This window comes from Tupaia chinensis, unplaced genomic scaffold, assembly GCF_000334495.1.
Source record: "Tupaia chinensis unplaced genomic scaffold, TupChi_1.0 Scaffold138725_1, whole genome shotgun sequence".
Taxonomy (NCBI): Eukaryota; Metazoa; Chordata; class Mammalia; order Scandentia; family Tupaiidae; genus Tupaia; species Tupaia belangeri.
This window is the reverse complement of record NW_006198617.1, coordinates 1,420,688-1,440,938: the sequence shown is the minus strand read 5'-3', so window position 1 is coordinate 1,440,938 and position 20,251 is coordinate 1,420,688. Positions and strand designations below refer to the sequence as shown.

The 20,251-nt window shown below is 54.0% G+C and overlaps 2 protein-coding genes across 3 annotated transcripts in view; one reads left to right on the top strand and one right to left on the bottom strand.

Annotated features, from left to right (window-relative positions):
• RASD1 (ras related dexamethasone induced 1) overlaps positions 1–1,785 on the top strand; it is a 4,762-nt gene extending 2,977 nt beyond the window's left edge. The window contains exons 2-3 of one of the 2 annotated variants that reach the window (XM_006161637.3): positions 7–340; positions 569–1,785. In XM_006161637.3, coding sequence (XP_006161699.1) covers positions 55–340; positions 569–1,116 — 834 coding nt within the window. In that variant the 5' untranslated portion in view covers positions 7–54 and the 3' untranslated portion in view covers positions 1,117–1,785. Of the gene's footprint in view, positions 341–568 lie in introns of both variants that reach the window. The other variant, XM_027765571.1, reaches the window with a different exon arrangement.
• A 1,209-nt stretch (positions 1,786–2,994) lies between these two features.
• MED9 (mediator complex subunit 9) overlaps positions 2,995–20,251 on the bottom strand; it is an 18,734-nt gene continuing 1,477 nt past the window's right edge. Inside the window, exons 3-4 of the mRNA XM_006161662.2 lie at positions 20,105–20,248; positions 2,995–4,784 (exon numbers count right to left, since the gene is read on the bottom strand). Of these exons, the coding sequence (XP_006161724.1) occupies positions 4,568–4,784; positions 20,105–20,248 (361 nt within the window). The 3' untranslated portion in view covers positions 2,995–4,567. The remainder of the gene's footprint in view (positions 4,785–20,104; positions 20,249–20,251) is intronic.

Genomic DNA, 20,251 nt, shown 5'->3' with positions numbered 1-20,251 from the left:
GCCGTCCTCCGCGCTTCTCTCGCTCCAGCGTCTGCCCCGCGGCCCCTGCGCCCAATGAAACTGGCCGCGATGATCAAGAAGATGTGCCCGAGCGACTCGGAGTTGAGTATCCCCGCCAAAAACTGCTACCGCATGGTCATCCTGGGCTCCTCCAGGGTGGGCAAGACGGCCATCGTGTCGCGCTTCCTCACCGGCCGCTTCGAGGACGCCTACACGCCCACCATCGAGGACTTCCACCGCAAGTTCTACTCCATCCGCGGCGAGGTCTACCAGCTCGACATCCTCGACACGTCCGGCAACCACCCGTTCCCCGCCATGCGGCGCCTCTCCATCCTTACAGGTGAGCCGGGGCGGGCCAGGAGCCTGCGGGAAGGGCAGAGCAGGGACCCCTAGCCCAGGGGCGCGGGGCAAGGGCGGGTCCCGCCATCGCGCGCCGAGTTTTGCGCTTGGTTCTTGGAGAGGCCAGCGCGCCCGCGCGGCTGCAGCGCCTGGGGCCCCGGGTCGGCCCAGTTTGTCCCCTCGGCAGCCGCCCTCACCTTCCCCTTCCGCGCCCTCTGTGCCCCCGCAGGAGACGTTTTCATCCTGGTGTTCAGCCTGGACAACCGCGACTCCTTTGAGGAGGTGCAGCGGCTCAAGCAGCAGATCCTCGACACCAAGTCTTGTCTCAAGAACAAAACCAAGGAGAACGTGGACGTACCCTTGGTCATCTGTGGCAACAAGGGTGACCGCGACTTCTACCGCGAGGTGGAGCAGCGCGAGATCGAGCAGCTGGTGGGCGACGACCCCCAGCGCTGCGCCTACTTCGAGATCTCGGCCAAGAAGAACAGCAGCCTGGACCAGATGTTCCGCGCGCTCTTCGCCATGGCCAAGCTGCCGAGCGAGATGAGCCCGGACCTGCACCGCAAGGTGTCGGTGCAGTACTGCGACGCGCTGCACAAGAAGGCGCTGCGCAGCCGGAGACTGCTGCGCGCGGGCGGCGGCGACGCGGGCGACGCCTTCGGCATCGTGGCGCCCTTCGCGCGCAGGCCCAGCGTGCACAGCGATCTCATGTACATCCGCGAGAAGGCCAGCGCGGGCGGCCAGGCCAAGGACAAGGAGCGCTGCGTCATCAGCTAGGAGCCCCCGCCCACCGGCGACACGACCTAAGGAGGACCTTTTTGTTTAAAAGTCAAATCCGAGGCCCCGACCAGCCCCGTGAGCCTCCGGCCGCGAGCCCGCGCGGACTGGCGTCTTCCCTCCCCGCGAGCGGGCCCCGCACTGGGGAGGCGCCGTCGAGCCGAGAAGGGACAGTCATCTGCTCTGGAAGGAAAGAGAACTGGCCAAGACTGAACTCCCCTCCCCGTCCTGGGTCCCTCTGCCTGGCGCCCCACGACTGGGGGGCAAGGGCCCTGCGGAGCGTGCGCCTGTCTGGACTCTCCCGGGAGTGGGGAGGGGCGCCTACGCTCAGCATGGCGTTGGGCTTCGGAAAACCGTCCTGACCCGCTGTGGGTCGGAACAACGGGCATTATCCTGTCTGGGGTTCTGGGTGGTGGTGACAGTTAACACCTCCGCCCTCCAGAAACTAAGAGGGTGTAGGTCAAATTATAGTCAAGTGACCTGTTTACATGTGTGTGCGCGCGTGTGAAGTTGCACAAAAGAAAAACAAAACACAAAACTTGCACTTTAATAGCAGTTCTGGTGTCGACATGAACAAAAGCTCTTACCCAGGTGTTCAGACTGTGTGAGAGGTCTTTAAAGTTTTTGTAGTTGTTTTTTTAATATGAAATAAAATAACTTCAGATGGAACACGGCTTTTCTTGATTTCAGAAATGCTGGCAGGGGCAGGGGTGGGCAGAGGGAGGAGGCTGGGCCCCAGGGTCTGTGGGGTGGGAACTCTGCTTCCCCAGAACTGGAAAGCCACCTCAGCCTTCTGCAAACAGATTCAGCCGTCTTGCAAGAAACGGCCCCCCAAAAGGCTCCAAAAGACTGAGCCTCCCAGACTCAGCCCTTCTACCTGGGGACTCCTCCAAGGAGAACCAGAACATAAAGGATTCCCGGGTCCCCCACGGGTGCACTTTCTAGCCTCCACCTCATTTGCTTTGGGCCCAGTCACAAGGCCTCGCTGTCCAAGAACACCCTTTGGCTCACGGGCCCCTGGAACTACACCGAGCCATGTGTCCCCGGCCTCTGTGCAAGCCTAGGTCACACAGGCCGGTACACTTAAGCAAAAGTGGCCTGGGAGACTCATGGGGACCCCTGCCCCCCAGCTCCAGGGTTGTGGGGCTGGCTCCACCTGCTATCTTAAGAGTTAGATCCCCACTTCACCTGCCCTTAAGGCTCAGGAGGCCCCACTTGCCCCGGTGCTTCTTTGGCTTTGCTCAGGGGTCAAGGGCACCCAGCCCTCTGTCACTTGTAACTGCAAACTCAGGCAAGCAACAGACATCCGCCAAACCTCGAATTCATCACCGGAGAAATACAAAGAACCACTTGTGCCTGGGTTGCTATGGGGACTCGTGTGATGTCTGAAAAGTACTCGGCGGGAGTGCCTGCCAACCAGAGGTCCAACGGCTGGCGGCCTGCAGAGGGGCTTGGCCCTGGGAGGGGCTGCAGCCCTGCTCTGGGAGGACCGTCCCAACCTGAGCTCCTGGGCTCCGGGGCTGATCGCTGCAGGCCAGGGTGGCCGAGCAGCCAGGCTGTGGGCTCGGGGAAGGGGCTGCTTCTCCGAGAGGTTCTATTTCCACGCTGGGGTAGCCGGCAGCCAGCGGGCTTGCAGTGCGTGGCAAATGCATGTTATGAAAAACTACACGCAGATTTCAAAGCTTTTGGCACCAAAATAAACTCATACTGTCATCTTTTCTCCATGAACTATGTGAAGTCCCCTCCTGTGCTGGGGGAAGGAGGCATGGAGCAGAGGTTCTTCCGATTTCGCTGTGTCTGAGCAGACAGAGCAGCGTTCTCCCATCACATACCCAGAGACGCCGCCACGAACCTGTTAGTACAGACAGCAGGACATTCTGACAGCAGAGCGTAAGGCCTTTTAATTGTACATTAGACACACGTGACAAGTCCAAACGCGGGGACCTGGGGAGGGCTTGTCACCCTCTGCCCCAGGAGGAAGCCCGCTCATCGCAGCTGACCCCATGGTCTTTTTGTGCCTGACGTTTCAGGTGCTCCGTCAGACCCTTAAACCCAGCCCGGACAGTCCTGAGGTAGCACTGGTCTGGAAGGTGACTGCCACTTCAATTCAGGGCCTGCTTTCCTGCCCACTGCCTCCAAAGCCTGGCCTCCTCCTTCATGCGTCCCCAGGTCTGTGGTGTCAGCCACCTTTGGACAGGTGGCTACAACAGCCACCACTGGGCTGACGGCTGGAAACACCTAACCAATGCTCCTGCCAACGAGGTCAGGTCAGGCGGCAGGACCTGCTAAGCCCCTGTGCTGGTCAGCACAGGTAACGTGCCCATTTCTGGAGCCAAACAATATCCGGTTACTTCTCACCTCACCCTGGGAGGCCAGGGCGAGGACTGCTCTTACCTCATTGTGACAGTCAAGGGGACAGCACACAATGTCCCATCTGCAAGACGCTGTGCAGCTGGGGAAAACGAGGGCTGTTAGTAAATATTTGAGAACCAGAACTGAGCCGTGCCGTCCCAGGCCAGGCCCTATCCCTTCAGGACCACGAGATCGCGCCTGGCTCAGGGACCTGGCTCGGGGACTGCCCAGCCTCTGAGAGCTGCCTCTTTAAACAAAGGCACTGACAGCCCGTCTGCAGTGGAGAAGACCAGCTGGCTCTCCAGCGAGTAGGCCGGAGGGGCAATGCGAGTCCGAGATGCCAGAAGAGGGAAGAGCTGCCGTCTGGAGACCTACCTGAGCCCCAGTAGAGAGGACGTACCTCGAGCCTCTCAACCCGGGAAGCACAGTGACCAGAGCCGTCTGGCCATTCTCGGCACTAACCCAAGGTGACAGGAGAAAAAGGGGGCAGGACTTAAACAAGAACCACAGGAGGCACAGACTCTGGGGACAGGGCTGCCTGTAGGGCCCCAGCTGACACTCTGACACCCCCCACGGTCACAGCTCCCTCACTGGCTCAAACAGAAAAGGAATCAGCTTGGCAGGGGTGGGGCAGGGAAGCCCCCTCTGGCCTTTCGAAGTGACTCCATTCTGTACCCGCCTTCTTTTACCATATTAAACCGTGCCGTGAATGCAGCCTCATCTGGCCAATGGGTTCTATGCAGATGTGCCATGAAACGGCTGCTGCCGGGCACAGTATGTACCTGGCACGCGCTGATCGGACAGGGTGGAGGCGGGAGGAGGCGGACGAGCTGTCTCCTTCCCTACCCCAGCCTTCAGATCCATGGGGGCAATGGCAGCTGCCGGCCCCTCCCTGGAGGCAGGAGAGTCCTCCACCCTCCCAGGATTCTTGCTGCCCCCCACAGGTGCAAAGGCACACGATGCATAGTAGGGAGCCCTGCACGGAAGAGGCCAGGCTCAGCCTGCAGAGCAGGACAATAGCCCCGCGGGCTCGCGGTTCAGAGCCCCTGGAGGAGTCACACTCCCAGGGAGCATGGAGGTCCTGGAAGCCGGCCTCCCACTACTCCTTGGGGATCTCGAACATGCAGAGGCTCTTGTACTTCTGCAGCAGCTCGTTCTTGGTCCTGACCTGCTCCCGGAGGCTGTGCAGCTGCTGCTGCTGCTGCTCGGGGCTCAGGTGGATGCCGGGCATGGTGCTGATGAGCTTGCGCATCTCCTGGAACTTGGTCTTGAGGGCGCTCAGGTCCTGGTGGACTTCCGGGCTGTCTTTGTCCATGCTGCAGAGGCAGAGGGAGAGGGAGAGGCAGAGGGAGAGGGAGCCTTCAGCTTAGCCAGTGGGCACCCAGCACTGACTGCCCTCTCTACAGGACCCCTCAGAATGCCTTCTACTGTACCTCCCAGCTAGGCTGTGCGCCCCACAGAGGCCGTGCGCTGCAAAGGCCCCTCCCCAGCATCCTGCAACAGCAGGCACTCACACACTGAACTTCAGTCGGGTCTCTCCCCGGCCTGGCATGGTGTGCAGGACTCTGCAGACACACAGGGAAGTGCTCGCTGGCGGGTGAATGCTTACAAACGAGGCCCTATTAATAAATGCATGCTCAGTGGAGGCCAGGACCATTTCCAATTCCTGGTGACAAATGCCAAACAACACTGGCCGAACCACTACTTTTTGTCTAATTTGAGTCATTTCCAGGCTAACCAGGAGACGCCACCAGCTTGCAAGAACTAATTTTAGCAGAGGTTTTGATGGCTGCATGGCCCTGTTAACATGAAGACTAATTTCCACAGAGTAGCTCATAAATTTTAATCCGGTTACCAGCTACGAAAACTCTTTGGTAGGTAAGGCCCTCTTCCCACCACAGCCAGGAGAAGGCTCAGCCTTCTGGCCCAGCTCGCCCAGCTCCAGCTCTGGCTAGCTCAGTCTCACAGCTGTTAGCAGCCCTGCAGGGATCCCCTCCCCCAGCACTGCTGAGTCACAAACGAAGCAAACCCTCCCCGAAGAACAAAGAAAAGGCTGGCCATTTGCTCCTCTAGGTCTTCGGCTGGCCAGCCGTGTGGAAGCAGGGCTGTCAGTGATCACTCACTGCATGCACAGCATCCTGTTGGGAAGTCTCACACCGGACGGTGCTAACTCGTGTTTATTACTCATCCTGTCCCTGCTTACACAGGCAGCATCGAAGGCCATCTTTCCTGGCGACCCTCGGTGACACCTCATGCCCTGCACATTAGGCGCCCCGGGCCTGCTCGGTATTTACCGATTTGGAGAATCGATCGATCGTTTATTCTAGGAAAATCTCAGCCAACCAAATGTTTCCTGTAGGCGTTTAATGCCCTCAATTCAGAGATCAATGAATGGAGCACCTGATCTCAGTCCGAGGGAGGGGCTGGTATTCATGAGGACCGTGCTGCAAATCATCCGAAGGAAGCAAATAGGGGGCATTTGTTATTTTAATTATTTAAGTCTCAGCTCAAAAAAAAAAAAAAAAAAAAAAAAAAAAATCAGGATCCGCTCCAACCCACAGAACTGAGAAAAAACACTTCGGCTGGCCATGTGGAAGCAGGGCTGTCAGTGATCACTCACTGCATGCACAGCATCCTGTTGGGAAGTCTCACACCGGACGGTGCTAACTCGTGTTTATTACTCATCCTGTCCCTGCTTACACAGGCAGCATCGAAGGCCATCTTTCCTGGCGACCCTCGGTGACACCTCATGCCCTGCACATTAGGCGCCCCGGGCCTGCTCGGTATTTACCGATTTGGAGAATCGATCGATCGTTTATTCTAGGAAAATCTCAGCCAACCAAATGTTTCCTGTAGGCGTTTAATGCCCTCAATTCAGAGATCAATGAATGGAGCACCTGATCTCAGTCCGAGGGAGGGGCTGGTATTCATGAGGACCGTGCTGCAAATCATCCGAAGGAAGCAAATAGGGGGCATTTGTTATTTTAATTATTTAAGTCTCAGCTCAAAAAAAAAAAAAAAAAAAAAAAGAAAAAGTCAGGCTCAGCTCAGACCCACAGAACTGGACAGAAACCATCTGGACCACTGAAATCATTACACTTGGATGGCATACGTGTGAACACACTACTACAAATTTAAGTCCCAAGGAGCTCTGAAATTAAAATGCGGTTTTTAAGAAAACTGATTTACATCACATGAATCTGAAAAGACCGAGTTAAAAACAAAACAAAAAACCTCATAGTAACAATGTGGAAGGAAGTTATGACAATGAGGGCCTTAAAGCAAAAGTAAGCTGGCCTCAGGGAACCAGCAGTTAGCGTAATGGCTATGTCGCTGGACTCCCACGTAGTCGACCACGGTTTGCGTCCCGGACCCGGTGGCTTAAAACTCACGCCGGACGCGTGTGTGTGCGTGCCCAGGGTCCTGAGAGGAGAATGGAGAAGGGATTGCGGCGTGGCCATCTCCCTTGGTGTGTGGGTGATTTCTCGCTTTCTGTCTGTCTCTCTCTGTCTGTCTGGCGAGCGCATGCGCCCTATAGCGAAAACCTCTCAAAGAAAAAAGTAACCTGGCCTCAGAGAAAATGCAGTGTCACTGAAAGTGAAGTGGGCCACGCTGAAGATGCTCATTTCCGAAAACCCCATCTCAAGAGCTGCCCATTCTTTACCGGCGAACTTCCAGGAGAGGAGATGGTTGGTGGATGGCATGAAAAGCTGCCTGCAGTGGGCTGAGCTGGGCGGGCCCCCGTGCACTGGGAGGCCCTCTGCAAACTGCTCCCCTTGGCGGGCGGCTCAGCTGCCCTGGCTGGGAAAGTAAATAGCAAGGAACTCCTGGGGTGAGGAAAACTCGCTATTCAGAACCAGCTCCAACCAAGTGGGAACCTGCTAAGCCAGGACCATGGTGAGATGCTCATGCCCGAGGAACAGGGTCAGACCCAAATACTGAGTGAACAAAAGCAGAACGAATGCTCTGAACGACCTGCCTCTGTGCTCAGCGTTAGTCATCATCCGACTTTAGAAAGGGGGAAACAAGGCGACTAGGTCAGGAAGGATGAAAGCACAAACTAGGACAAAGTGAGGGCCCTTTGGACCCGCCTACCATGTTTTCAGGTGGACAAAGACACTACCACTGTGGTGACACTCGGCAGACACATCCTTCCAGCCGATGACATGCACGTTGGCGTATGTGTCATGAGGCTGATGGGCACACACTGCAGGGTCTTAGTGGGCACCCCTAAGAATCGTGGCCACTTTCTGGGTTCTGCTTCTTTCTGGGATGCAGCGCTATAGCAGAGGCCACCAGCCGCAGCTTACTCGAGGCCTGCAGGCCCACTGGAGCGCGTCCTGACACCTAGCAGGCTCTCACTGCCTCCTCCCCAGAACCTCCATCCCCTCTGCCTCCAGCCCCACTCTGTCCCGGCTGCCTTGCCCTGGGGCCAGTCCTCTTCATCCCTCCCCTCCTACCAGGCTAACTCAAGTGTTTTCATCTTCCCACAGTCGGTCTTTTTTTTTTGTAGAGATTTTTGTTATAGGACACATGTGCTCTCTGGAGAGACAGCGAGACAGAGAACAATCTCCCTTATCCTCTGTTTGGGATTTGGGGCACACACGCACAACATGAGTTTAAGCCGCTGGGTCTGGAACTTCAACTGCAGTCCAGTACGTGGGAGTCCAGCGACATAACCATTAAGCCATTGGAGGGTCCCAACACATTTTTTTCTTCTTCTTCTCTTTAAATTATTTTTTATTGAACTTTATTTTATTTATTTTAATTTGACCAGAGAAAAAGTGAGAAAGCAAGCCACCAGGTCCGGGCCTCGAACTGCAGTCGGGCATGTGGGAGTCTAGCACCCTTAACCACCGTGCCACCTGCAGGCCCCCAGTCTTTCTTTTAAATGCTGGTGTCTGAGGGAGAAATGAAAAAACACAGCAGCCAGCAGAGGCTTAGAAAAGCAAAGTTCTTTTGCTTCCACACCCCAGAGCGCACACTCATGCTAACACACGGGATGTACTGTTTCCAATCACTGTGAAACATGCAACACACAAACACACACAGACAATGGCACGCATTTGGGAACGTAATCACACGCGGTCCAGTGTTTGCCTCCCTCGGTTACGGCCGCACCTCGCTGTCTCCCCCGGTCAGCGGGCAGTTCTGTAGCTCAGCGACCTGGTGCTGACGGGCACCTGGGGTGCTGGCAAGTCACTAGGATGTCAATGAATGTGTTGTGCCTCCGTCTTCACTGCTCGTGAACGAGTATTTTGTAAAGTTCTGGGTCAAAGGTATGTATGTTTAAATTTTTAACAGACATTACCAAATGCCCTCCAAAAACACTACACCGCCATACCTCCCCGTGACCTCGGAGACACGCTCCGCTTACTCACCCCCCTCCGGTGGGCTGCTGAGACCACCTCCACCTCCCGGCAGCCCTAAGAATTCGGCAGCCAGCATCACCTCCCTGGAGTCTGGGCGAGTCTGTCCCTCAGCACACCCATCTTCCTGGGCAAGCTCCAGGCTGCCCCCAGACTCACGCCCCTGCCTCCCTACCCCCACTCTCCCAGCCACTGCCTCCTCCCAAAGGTCCTGCCTGACAGACCTTGAGAAACCTAAGCCTGGGCAAGCCACCACAAGCTGTTTAAAAATTCCAGGTGGCCTACCACCCCAGATAACACCTGCCAGCTGAGTTCACACTGCCCCCCATGAGCAGCCTCCCCAGGCCCCTGAATCAATGCTCCCCCATAGCATGGCGTATATGGTGCTGCCAGGCGGGGTGTGAACAGCAGGAAGAAAAGGAAGTCACAGGTGCTGGGGAGCAGCCTCCCAAGCAGTCCAAACATGGCCTGTCTGCGCACACAGCCCCTCCCCTGCCGTGGCCAAAGGAGCGAAGGATGGCCGAGGGCTGCAGAGAGCACAGCGGAGCCAGTGTGAGCATGTCACCTCCAGGCCCCGCTGAAGTAAGGGCTGCCTGCACAGCTGGAAACAGGCCTCAGCTGGCCCTCAGCTGGTGTGGAGGACGGGTTGGGCAGGAATAGGGCTGCGTGGGAAGAAGCAGGTCAGTAACAGGCTGTTCCTATGAAAGCAGCCTCGCTGGGGCTCCGGGGTCTTGCTGACCTGCCTGGACCACACAGGGCTTGTTCCTGCAGCCTGGCCAAGCGGAAGGCACAGGACAGCCTGGTCTGTGCGCACTTGAACTCCCACCTGGATCAGGATGGCTTCCTCCACCTACCCACAACCAATGACATTTTAAAGGATTCAGACATTTAACTTCAAAAGGTTCTTTCCGCAGTGCATCAGAAGGACAGAACAATCTTACCAGGTGGGCCAAAACCACTCAGAATTCCTGGGCTGGACACTCAGCTCCAGGCTCAGATTAGATTTGCTACATTTGAAAGAAAAAAACTCCCCAACAGACTTCAATCCACTCCTCCTTTTTATGCATGTACTTTTTTTTTTCCTTTTTAAAATCTGCTAGAGGGCACATGTGCTCCCCAAAGAATGACAAAGAAAGAGAGACAGAGAGGGAAAGCGCAAAAGCCCCCAGGGGAGATGACGATGCTGCAATCCCATCTGCACATCAGCCATGTGGGACCCAGCCACGTGACCACATCACTAGCTGGCCTAATGCATGAACTCTTGTAATGTAATTTCTACTTACATAGACACCAAGAACAGTCCAAAGAATTGCGATCGATAATATTTTTTTCTTTTTTTTTTCTTGGAGAGGTTTTTGCTATAGAGTGTGTGTGCTTGCCAGAAAGACAGAGAGAAACAGAGAGATAGAAAGCGAGAAATCACCCCCCAGGGGGGATGGTCACGCCACAATCCCTTCTCCTCCATTCTCCTCTCGGGATCTTGGGCATGCACGCACACGTGCCTGGCTTGAGTTTAAGCTCCTGGGTCCGGGACTTGCACCGCGGTTGACTACATGGGAATCCAGCGACATAGCCATTACGCTAACTGCTGGTCCTGGGATTGATATTTCTTATAGGTGTAAAAGTGAGGTTTTAACCCCTTTTCCTTATCCTTTAAAAGTAACATAAATGTGGGTTGCTCATTCAACAATGGGGTATTCAGCCGCGAGGCTGAAAGTGCTGTGAACACCACCTAGAAGCTGGGCCAGCCCATCTAGAGCCCTCCAGGACCCAGGCCAGCCATGGGGCAGAGCGGCTGGTCTGGCTCGCTAACTCTGCAGGAGCGGTGGCTCTGAGCAAGTCCTTAAAGAAGAGGTGGTGGGGCCAGCAGGTGGCATGGTGGTTAAAGATGCTGGTTTCCCATGTAGCTGACTGTGGTTCAAGTCCAGGACCTGGCAGCTTGCTTTCTCACTTTCCCTTTCTCTCTGGTCAAATAAAAAACTATAACAACAAATGGAATTAAATAAATAAATAATTCTTTTATTTAAAAAAAAAAAAAGAAAGGAGAATAACAGGTGGCACTGCCGAGGCACTCCAGGCAGAGTGGCTGGAGGGCCTGCTATGGACTTTGGCTAGTCCAAGCAGGCGCCCTGAGATGGTCTGCCAAGATTCTCGAATGGAGGGCCAAAAACTGGGGCTCAATTTGGAAGTCCTAGAGGATTTTTTTCTTTTTTTCTTTTAAGTTTTTGCCATAGAGTACATGTGCTCACTGGAAATACAAGGGCAGAGAGAGGGAAAGTGAGAATCATCCCCCTGAGGGGTGGCCATGCTACAATCTCTTCTCCATTTTCCTCCTGGGACTTTGGTCATGCATGCACATACACTCAGCATTATTTTCAAGTCACCAGGTCTGGGACTCAAACCACATTCAGTTATGTGAGAATCCAGTGCCTTAACCACCATGTCACCTGCTGGTCCCACCCTAGAGGATTTTAAGCAGAGAAAAATTCATCAATAAGATGCACAGAATGAATTAGAGGGAGAAGAGTATAAAGGCAAAGAGGCCAATTAAGACATGATGATATGGGGACCAGCAGTTAGCGTAATGGCTATGTCGCTGGACTCCCACATAGTCAACCACGGTTTGAGTCCCAGACCCGGTGGCTTAAACTCATGCCAGGCGCGTGTGTGCGTGCCCAAGATCCCAAGAGGCGAATGGAGGAGAAAGGATTGTGGCATGGCCATACCCCTGGGGGGTGATTTCTCGCTTTCTATCTCCAAACACGAGGTCCAAAGACCTGACTGATGAGTAGTATAGTATCAACAGGTTTGGAGGTCAAGGGGCAGATTAAAGACCAGACATTCCACTAACCCAAAGCACCACGCTCTCAGACGGGTTGCTAGAAAAGTGGATGGGAGGGACCAGCAGATGGCATAATAGTTATATCACTGGACTCCCACATAGTCAACTGCGGTTCAAGTCCCAGACCCGGCAGCTTCAAACTCACGCTGGGCGTGTGTGCGTGTGTGTGTGCCCAAGATCATAAAAGAAGAATGGAGAAGGGACTGCAGTGTGTCCATCTCCCCTGGGGGGGTGATTGCTCCCTTTCTCTCTGGCAAGTCCACCTACCCCATCGCAAAAATCTCTCATAAAGATGGGAAAGGCAAGATGCTCCAGGGAAACACTGATGAGAAAGAGGAAGAAGACTAGATTTATTTTTATGAGAAGTATTTATTAAATGTAACTTATTATTATTATTTTTATTATTTTTTAAGAAAGATTTTTGTTATAAGGTGTGGGGGTTTGTTGGAGAGACGGGGGAGACAGAGAGAGAGAGAGAGAGAGAGAGAGAAAGCAAGAAATCAGCCCCCAGGGGATAGCCATGCCACAATCCCTTCTCCTCCATTCTCCTCTTGGGATTTTGGGCATGCATGCACATGTGCCTGGCATGAGTTTCAAGTCACCAGGTCTGGGTTGGCTATGTGGGAGTCTAGTGCTGTAACCACTACTGCTGACCCCAGTAATTATTATTATTTAATGTGCCTGGAGAGAGAGAGAGAGAGAGAGAATGAGAAACCAAGCTGCCAGGTCCAGGACTCAAACTGTGGTTGACCATGTGGGATCCAGCCTCTGAACCACCGTGCCCCAGGGACCAGCCTTCTAAGAACTGGGTCCACGGTCGGCGGAGCAGGGGGAACACGCTGCTCTCAATACTGGAAGCCCAGTGGAAGATCAGGGTCCAGTTCTGGCCAAGCTTCAACAGCGGTATGAGCCTACGACCCAGGCTACAGGATGGCTGGTGCGAGGATCACAGTGTGAGGCCCTGTTGAGGGTCTCTCTGAAATAAATACACTTTGAAAAGGGATGTAGCTGCCTAGAGGATGTAGGAACTGGAACAGTCTGGTGCTGGGAAGAGCAGGACACGTGGACGTGCAGCAGGACACACAGGGCTCCAGTGTACGGCTGAGGCGGCGGCGCAGCGAAAACCAGCCAACGGCAGGGAAGGTGTGGCTGCCGGGAGAACAGCTAGGCGTCTCCTTTACAATTCCCACCAAAATAAAGCCTGGATGCATCAAGGAGGTAAAAGTAAAAAAATAATTGTAAAAGTTAAACATAAAAAAATCATAAAGTTCTAAGAGTAAAGAATCATTTCTATATTTGTAGAGTGGGAAAGGACGTTCTGAGTAGGCCCCAAGCTCAGAAGCCATAAAAGAAAAGCTTAGCAAAGCTAAAGCTGATTACGTGAAATGATATACTTCGGAATGGAACAAAACCAAACAAAGAGCCATGACCTGAACGAACACAAAGGAGACGCAACAAGCAGGGGGAGTACTTTAAAACCGCCGGCGGACCAGACACTGTTTCCTCACTGACGGAGCTCACGAAGATGACCGAGTAGAAGAGGGCAGTTTACAGGAAAAACATACAAACGACACATGAAACTGCACATGAAGAGGCTTTACCCCACGTAAGAACGGATCGGCACATCACTCGGCCTGCCCAGGCTGGTCAGTCGTGGCAGAAGCTGGGGAGAAGACACAGACACGCTGCTGGCAGCAGCACGAACTGGTGCATTTTTTCTGAATTTGCTAATAGCGATCGAAATCTTAAATTCACACCCCCCCACTGCTAGAAACGCACCCCACTGAGACGCCCCAGAGGTCACCAAGGCAGCTCCTTGCAGCACTGCCGGCAACAGCGACCGCCAGGCACAGTGCGAGTCCTTGGGCAGGGAACTATTAAACACCGGGTCACCGGGCAGTAATGATGCAGTCTTGCACAGAAACAAACACGACATGAGTTTTCTGACAACCCAATACATAAATGTCATCTTCACAAAAGGGGACATGTGGGAGCCGAGTGAGCAAGGTGAGAACGATCCTGGACTGACCGAAGCCTGTGTGCCTGCATCCTGCAGGGTGCCACCGTGCCCAAGAGACAGGCTGAAGGGGATGCTGGAGGAGACAAAGCCAGGGCGAAGGACGAACCGCAGAGAAGACCCACAAGGTCTGAAAACCTGCTCCTCCAAAGACGGGGCCCAAGCCTAAAAAGGTCACTGCGAACGAGGGAAAGTGCCCAAGGGAAAAGGGAAAGGCGGACGCTGGCGAGGACAGGAACAGCCCTGCAGAGCACGAGATGCCAACACAGGCCGGGCACAGAAAGCCGAGGTGCCGGGGGACGGAGGGGGACGGTGATGTCCGTGCTACCGTGATGGTCGTTTCCCGGGGACTGTGCGGTTTGGAACAGTATTCTGATCAAGTTTTAGGAAGATCACAATTTCGTTTTACCTTTGTTTTTTAAGTATGTTGTTAGCACACAGAACACGTCGCTGTGGGTTTTGGGGAAGGAAGGAACAGAGTGTCTCCAAAGCCTGACTGATTTGGGAGATGACATCCCTCCCCTCCATTCCAGTTCCCAGCAGGAGTGACTCCCTGATCCTGACACGCGCAGCCACCTGGGCACAGATGCCTGTGGTGTGGAAACACCTACCATCTTACATCCTCTTCCTCTCTGTGTTCAGTATAGACCCGACTCCGTAAACCAGAGGCCTGTTGGGCCCCCACCGCAGCAAACTGGTTGGCAGAACGTCAGTCCTCTGGACGCCCCATGACGCTGGGAGGGCGCCCTCAATAGAGCAGCAGCTCCTTTCCTACACTGTTGGATTCAGGGTGATGCCATTTTGTTCCCCAAAAATCACACGTGAAGTGTGAGGTGCCAGCCCGCACTCTGAACTGTCCCTGTTCAGAGCACTGGATGAAGACTTCGCCAGGTCTCACCGCAGCTCTGATTCTGGTAGCCCACGGAAGGGCGTCTGGACGCTGCCGTCCACTCTTAACGACTGTCTACCTGTGTCCTGCTTGAAATACCACGGCTGTGTGTGAAGGGCAGCTTTCACAAAGTGGGGTACTGTTTGGCTTGGGGAAAAAGGGAATATTATATAAACTGGAATACTTGGGGGCAAGGGAGAGAGCTGGGAGTGGAAGAAGGCTCATTTTTCCATTTTATGTCTGGGTCCCCTTAGAATCCATCTACAACTTTCTTTCTTTCTTTTTGGGAGAGGTTTTTGCTATAGGGCGCGTGCACTCACCAAAGAGACAGAGAGACAGAAAGCGAGAAATCACCCCCTGGGGGGATGGCCACGCCACAATCCCTTCTCCTCCATTCTCCTCTCAGGATCTTGGGCATGTATGCACACACACTCAGTGTGAGTTTAAGCCACTGGGTCCGAGACTCGAACCATGGTGGACTACACGGGAGTCCAGCGACATAGCCATTACGCCAACTGCTGGTCCCCAGTACTTTTTCTTGAAAGATTTTTGCTATAGGGCATGTATGCTTGCCAGAGAGACAGAAAGCTCTTGAAAAAGCACCCCCTGCGGGGATGGCCATACCACAACCCCTTCTCCTCCATTCTCCTCGCAGGAACTTGGGCAAGCATGCACATGCACCTGACTTGAGTTTTAAGTCCCATCGAGGACTCAAACCATGGTCAACTACGTGGGAGCCCAGCAACGTAACTATTATGCCATCTGCTGGTCCCTGTAATTAGTAGTGCTTTTATTAAATTATGTTTTAAAAAACCCATGCTGTAACACTGAATAATGCTTCACTAGAACAAGAAAAGCAAACTTGCTACTCCAGTCTCTCCTCCCCCACTTGCTCCCTAGGCCGGGGGTGGAGTGCTGTGCTCTGGATCCAGGCCTTTCCCACTCTCTTGCCTTGATTCGTGCTCAGCACCATTAGAGCGCTGAGCCCTGTGAGTAGATGCCACTCTTGGCTTCCTGCCTCCCTGGGCTCTTCCCACACAGCCCCTTCCCCATCCCCCTGCCCAGTCTGACTCCGCTGGCATCGCCCCAGCCAGCCTGACTCCCCAGGCCTTCCAAGAGCTCCTCTGTGCCCATCACTGTCCACGTCTCCCTACCTCGTCAGCTGGCACTGAAGGTTCCAGATGGGGTCCCAGCCTTTCCTTAGGGCCATAGCGCTCTGCATATAATATTTCTGGGGAGTGGTTTTTCTGTTTTGTCTTTTTTTTTTTTTGTCTCTGTTTGTTTGTTTGTTTCTTTCTTTCTTTTGCCACAGGAGGCCATGTGCTTGCCAGAGAAAGGAGACTGACTGATCATACCATGATCCTGTCTTCCCCCTTTCTCCCTCCTGTAGCGGACCTTGGGCGCACAAATGCACATGCCTGGCCTGTCCCTCCAAGCTGTGGGGTCCAGGATTTGAACCGCACAGTCAGCCTTGTGGGACCCAGGCCTTCACCACGACACCCCCAGCTGGTCCTGCCCTGCCTTTCTCAGGAGGCGTTTTCTGCACGTCCTCAGTGGCCTCGGCCGCCTAGTCAGCCATACACTTAAAACACTGAGGGGGACCAGCACACGGTGCAGGGGGTACGTGGCTGGCCCCCCGCGTGGCCAGCTGCACTTACAGTCCTGGACCCGGTGACTCAAAACTCACACTGGGCGCATGAGACTGCGAGAGGGGAATGAAGAGGGGACTGCAGCACGGTCACCCCCCCCCAGGGGTGATCTCTCACTTTCCCTCACTGTCTCTCTCTCGCTAAAAGGGTTAGTGAGAGCTCTGGAGTATGAGTGAAGAGTCTTCCTTTTCTCAAGACAGACAAACGGACCCAGCTTTCGTGGGGAAAGAAAGACCTCCCCTTCCATGTCTTTTCTATTGGTTGGCCAGACACCCCCATTCTCTTTGCTGCCGACCTAAAGCTTGGTGGGGAGGAAGGCTCAGGCGGGGGTGGGGGGTCTCACCCGACCTAAAGCTTGGTGGGGAGGAAGGCTCAGACGGGGGTTGGGGGTCTCAGACTGAGGTCGTGAACTTTCACTGTAGCAGTCTCCAGTGTGGCTCCCCACCCACCCCGCAGTGTCCCTGGGGTCTCCTGGTCCTGGCGTTCTCTAGTTTATTCCCTCCTAAGATGAAATACTGAGGAGAGGAACCTTTGGTCATCTACCAAAACGGAAGAAGGGTAGTCGCCTAGCTTCCTGGGACAGGGGGACAGGGTTATGCGGACCTGTCTCTTAACACCTCTTTTTCACATTTGTCAAAGGGTATGTAAGCTCACCAGAGAGACACACAGAAAGTGAGAAAGCAGCTTCCCGTGGGAAATGGTCACATCACAATCCCTTCTCATCCATCAGTCCTTCCTTCGGGATTTTGGGCACACACACGTATCCCCGTGTTTCTCAAGCCACCAAGTCTGGGACTTGAACCACGAGTTGGCCACATGGGAACCAGCCACCTTAACTACCACGCCATGGGTTGGCCTCTTACTTCCAAGTAACCCTCCCGGCTCTGAGCCCCACCCTCACTCCCATTTCCAGAGGGACAGCTCTAAGATCTGGGGTGCTGCTCCTGGTGCTAGTACCTGACCAGCCTTGGTCACCAACGTGTGGCAACCGTCGCCTGTCCTATTCTTTTTGGTTTCATGCTTTAAAAAAAAACCTCGACTGTCCTTTAGCAGGAACAGAGATAATCACGTGATCAAACCACCATCGGCATGGGAATTCTATGACTTCGTTTGATCATTCCCCTTTCATGAGGGAAAGGGCGGCTAAGAAGCTGTTACTTGCCAAGGTCGCCCAGCCAGTACACGAGAGAGCTACAGTTTGAACCCACTTATGGAGGCCCATCCTCAACACACTAGAGATAAGAATGTTACAGCCTAGAAAGGGTAAGTATTTCCTGAGATTATGAAATAAGTGAGAGTACTCTTGACTTCAAGGCTTATTCTCCCTCATATAGCTTATTGTCCCATATATTCTTTTAAGGATGTGTGTGTGTGTGTGTGTGTGTGTGTGCGCGAGTGCATGTATGCACCGTAGGGCACATGCGCTTGCCAGAGGGAGACGATGAGAGGGAAAGTGAGAGATCACCTCACTCCACATCACAATCCCTCCTCCTCCCGGGATTTCTGGGCACGCAGGCACATGCACTCGGCGTGATTCTCAAGCTACCAGGTGACAGTCAATCCACAGCCGGCCATGTGGGAGTACCTTAACCACTACACCACCTGCTGGCCCCGACTGTCCCACCTTTAACCCACCCTAACAGGGCGCTCTAACGGGGCACCAGAATATTCTCTCGGGGGTTACGAGCTATCTTTGTGGATGTGAGTATTTTGTTTGCACTGTTCTGTATTTTTCTTAAAAATAGGGTATTCAGGTTAATCCGGTAACTCCTTCATGGTCCAGCACTGCCCTGGGACCGCAGGCTCTGTGGGCATTTCTGTTTGCGCTCTCAGCGCCACAGGAAAGTGCTCCTTCACTTTCACAGGCTAACAAAAGTGCAATAGAACCTGCCTGAACCTATACACAGTAATCTCACGCCAAGTAGAATCAAATGAAGTCAGGGTCTAATGTGAAAAAAGGCTTTGGAGTTGTTTGGAGAGAAAAGTTTGGCCGAGCGTCAGGGCACCTGTGGGACCAAACTGAAAGGAACCCCCAGCAGCCCAGACTTCCATGCTGAATGGCGGTTCCATTTCACCAGATCGAGGGCACGTGAGCGCTTACTGGACTGCTACTGCAGGGTAATTTCGTTTCACTTCGGTAAGTTTTAGTTTACCAAGTTGAGTTACAAACCTACTAGGTTTATACTAGTGTCATGTGGATATACGCTGAAGTAACGCAATTGAAGATAATTTCGGCAGGGCTGGTCCAGGCCAGGGATTAAAGGGAGCCAGAGTCCATCTGGCCAACCTCGGCCTGAAGGCCCCAAATCCCAGCAGCATGAAGAAATGGAGAAGGGACTGTGGCGTGACCACACCCCACTGGGGGATGCTTTCTCCCTGTCCCCTCACCCTCCTCTGACTAGCAAACATGGTCTCTGGTACTAAAAAGAATAACAATAATTTAGGAAAACATGGGGATTTTGGGGGTTTGCTTTCTCTTCACCAAGGTCAGTTTGAAAGCTCAGGCTAGAGACAGCTGGCAGTGTCGTGGTTAAGGTGACTGGGTCCGACATGGCCAACTTCACGGCTTAAGTCCTGGACCCTGTAGCTTGAAAAACATGCCAGGTGCGTGAATGCCCAAAATCCTAGGAGGAGAGGAGAACGGAGAGGAACTGAGGTAGGGACACTCCCCACCGAACCCCTCAAGGGTTCTCTCTCTCTCTCTCTCTCCTGCTTGGAGTGCATGTGCCTTACTGCAAATTAAAATTAATTAATTAAAGAAGAAAAGAATCGGGGACCAGCAGCTGGCGTAATGGCTATGTTGCTGAACTCCCAAGTAGTCGACTGTGGTTCGAGTCCCAGACCCAGGGGCTTAAACTCATGCCAGGCACGTGTGCGTGCGTGCCCAAGATCCCGAGAGGAGAATGCAGGAGAAGGGATTGCGGCGTGACCATCCCCCCTGGGGGGTGATTTCTCGCTTTCTATCTCTCTGTCTCTGTCTTTCTGGTGAGCACATGCCCCATAGCAAAAACTCAAAGGAAAAAAAAAAAAGAATGGGAAACTCAGGCTAACGGAGTCCTGGCCAGAAGGATGACAAGCACCTTTTCTGACTGTTGGAGCAGAGTCAGTATACCGCGATCTGATCGCTCAAGTTCTGCATTTTTGTTTCTTCTGTCTTTGCCTTGGTCGCTCCTCCCCTGTCTTTCTGAATTAGGTTTATTCCTCTCCTGTTTTCTTCCCTCTGACTGAAGACCCTGAGAGGATGAAAAGTCGGGCTCCTTTACTACCTACATCCCAGTGCATTTAGCAGGGGACACACAGGAAATCTGTTGGGTCTACTGCAGAAAGGCGGGCCACGGTGGTTTGGTGGTTAAGGGGACTGGATCCCACATGGCTGACTGCAACACTGAGACCCTGAGGCTGGAGCAACGCGCCGGGAATGTGTGAGTGCCCCAAATTCCAAAAGAATGGAAGAGGGATTTCAGCTTGGCTATCCCCCCAGAGGGGGTGCTGCTTTCCCACCTCCTCCCTCCAGCAAGCTCATTGCGCTATAGCAAAAAACTTTAAAACAATAAACAAAGAAAAATGGAACTAGATAATCACCCTGCGGTAAAGGTGAGAAAACTGAGGCTCGGAGCAGCTGAACTTGCTCTAGGTTGCCATCTTGGGCAGCCGGACCACAAAGCATCAATCGTAAGGATACCGCCACGCTCAGAGCTCACCGCGTTGGCCCAACTCACGGGGAGACGCAGCGGGCCCTCGAGAGCGGCCTCTTCCCGCTCCGGCTCAGCTTCCCTACCTGCGAAAGGGGCGTGCCTAGGCCTGTGCAGCTGTGAGCCCGCAGACCAGCACGGAGGGGACGTGGTGGCTGGTCCTGGCCTAGGCCCTTACCATTTGATGATGTTGTGAACCAGAGGTAAAAAGGAGTAGCTCTCCTCCTCCTTCACGCCGGCCGGCGACTGGGGCCGCGGCGCCGGCGACTGCTGCGGCTGAGGCGCTGCGACCGGCGGCCGCGGGCGGGGGGGGCGGGCGCTGCTG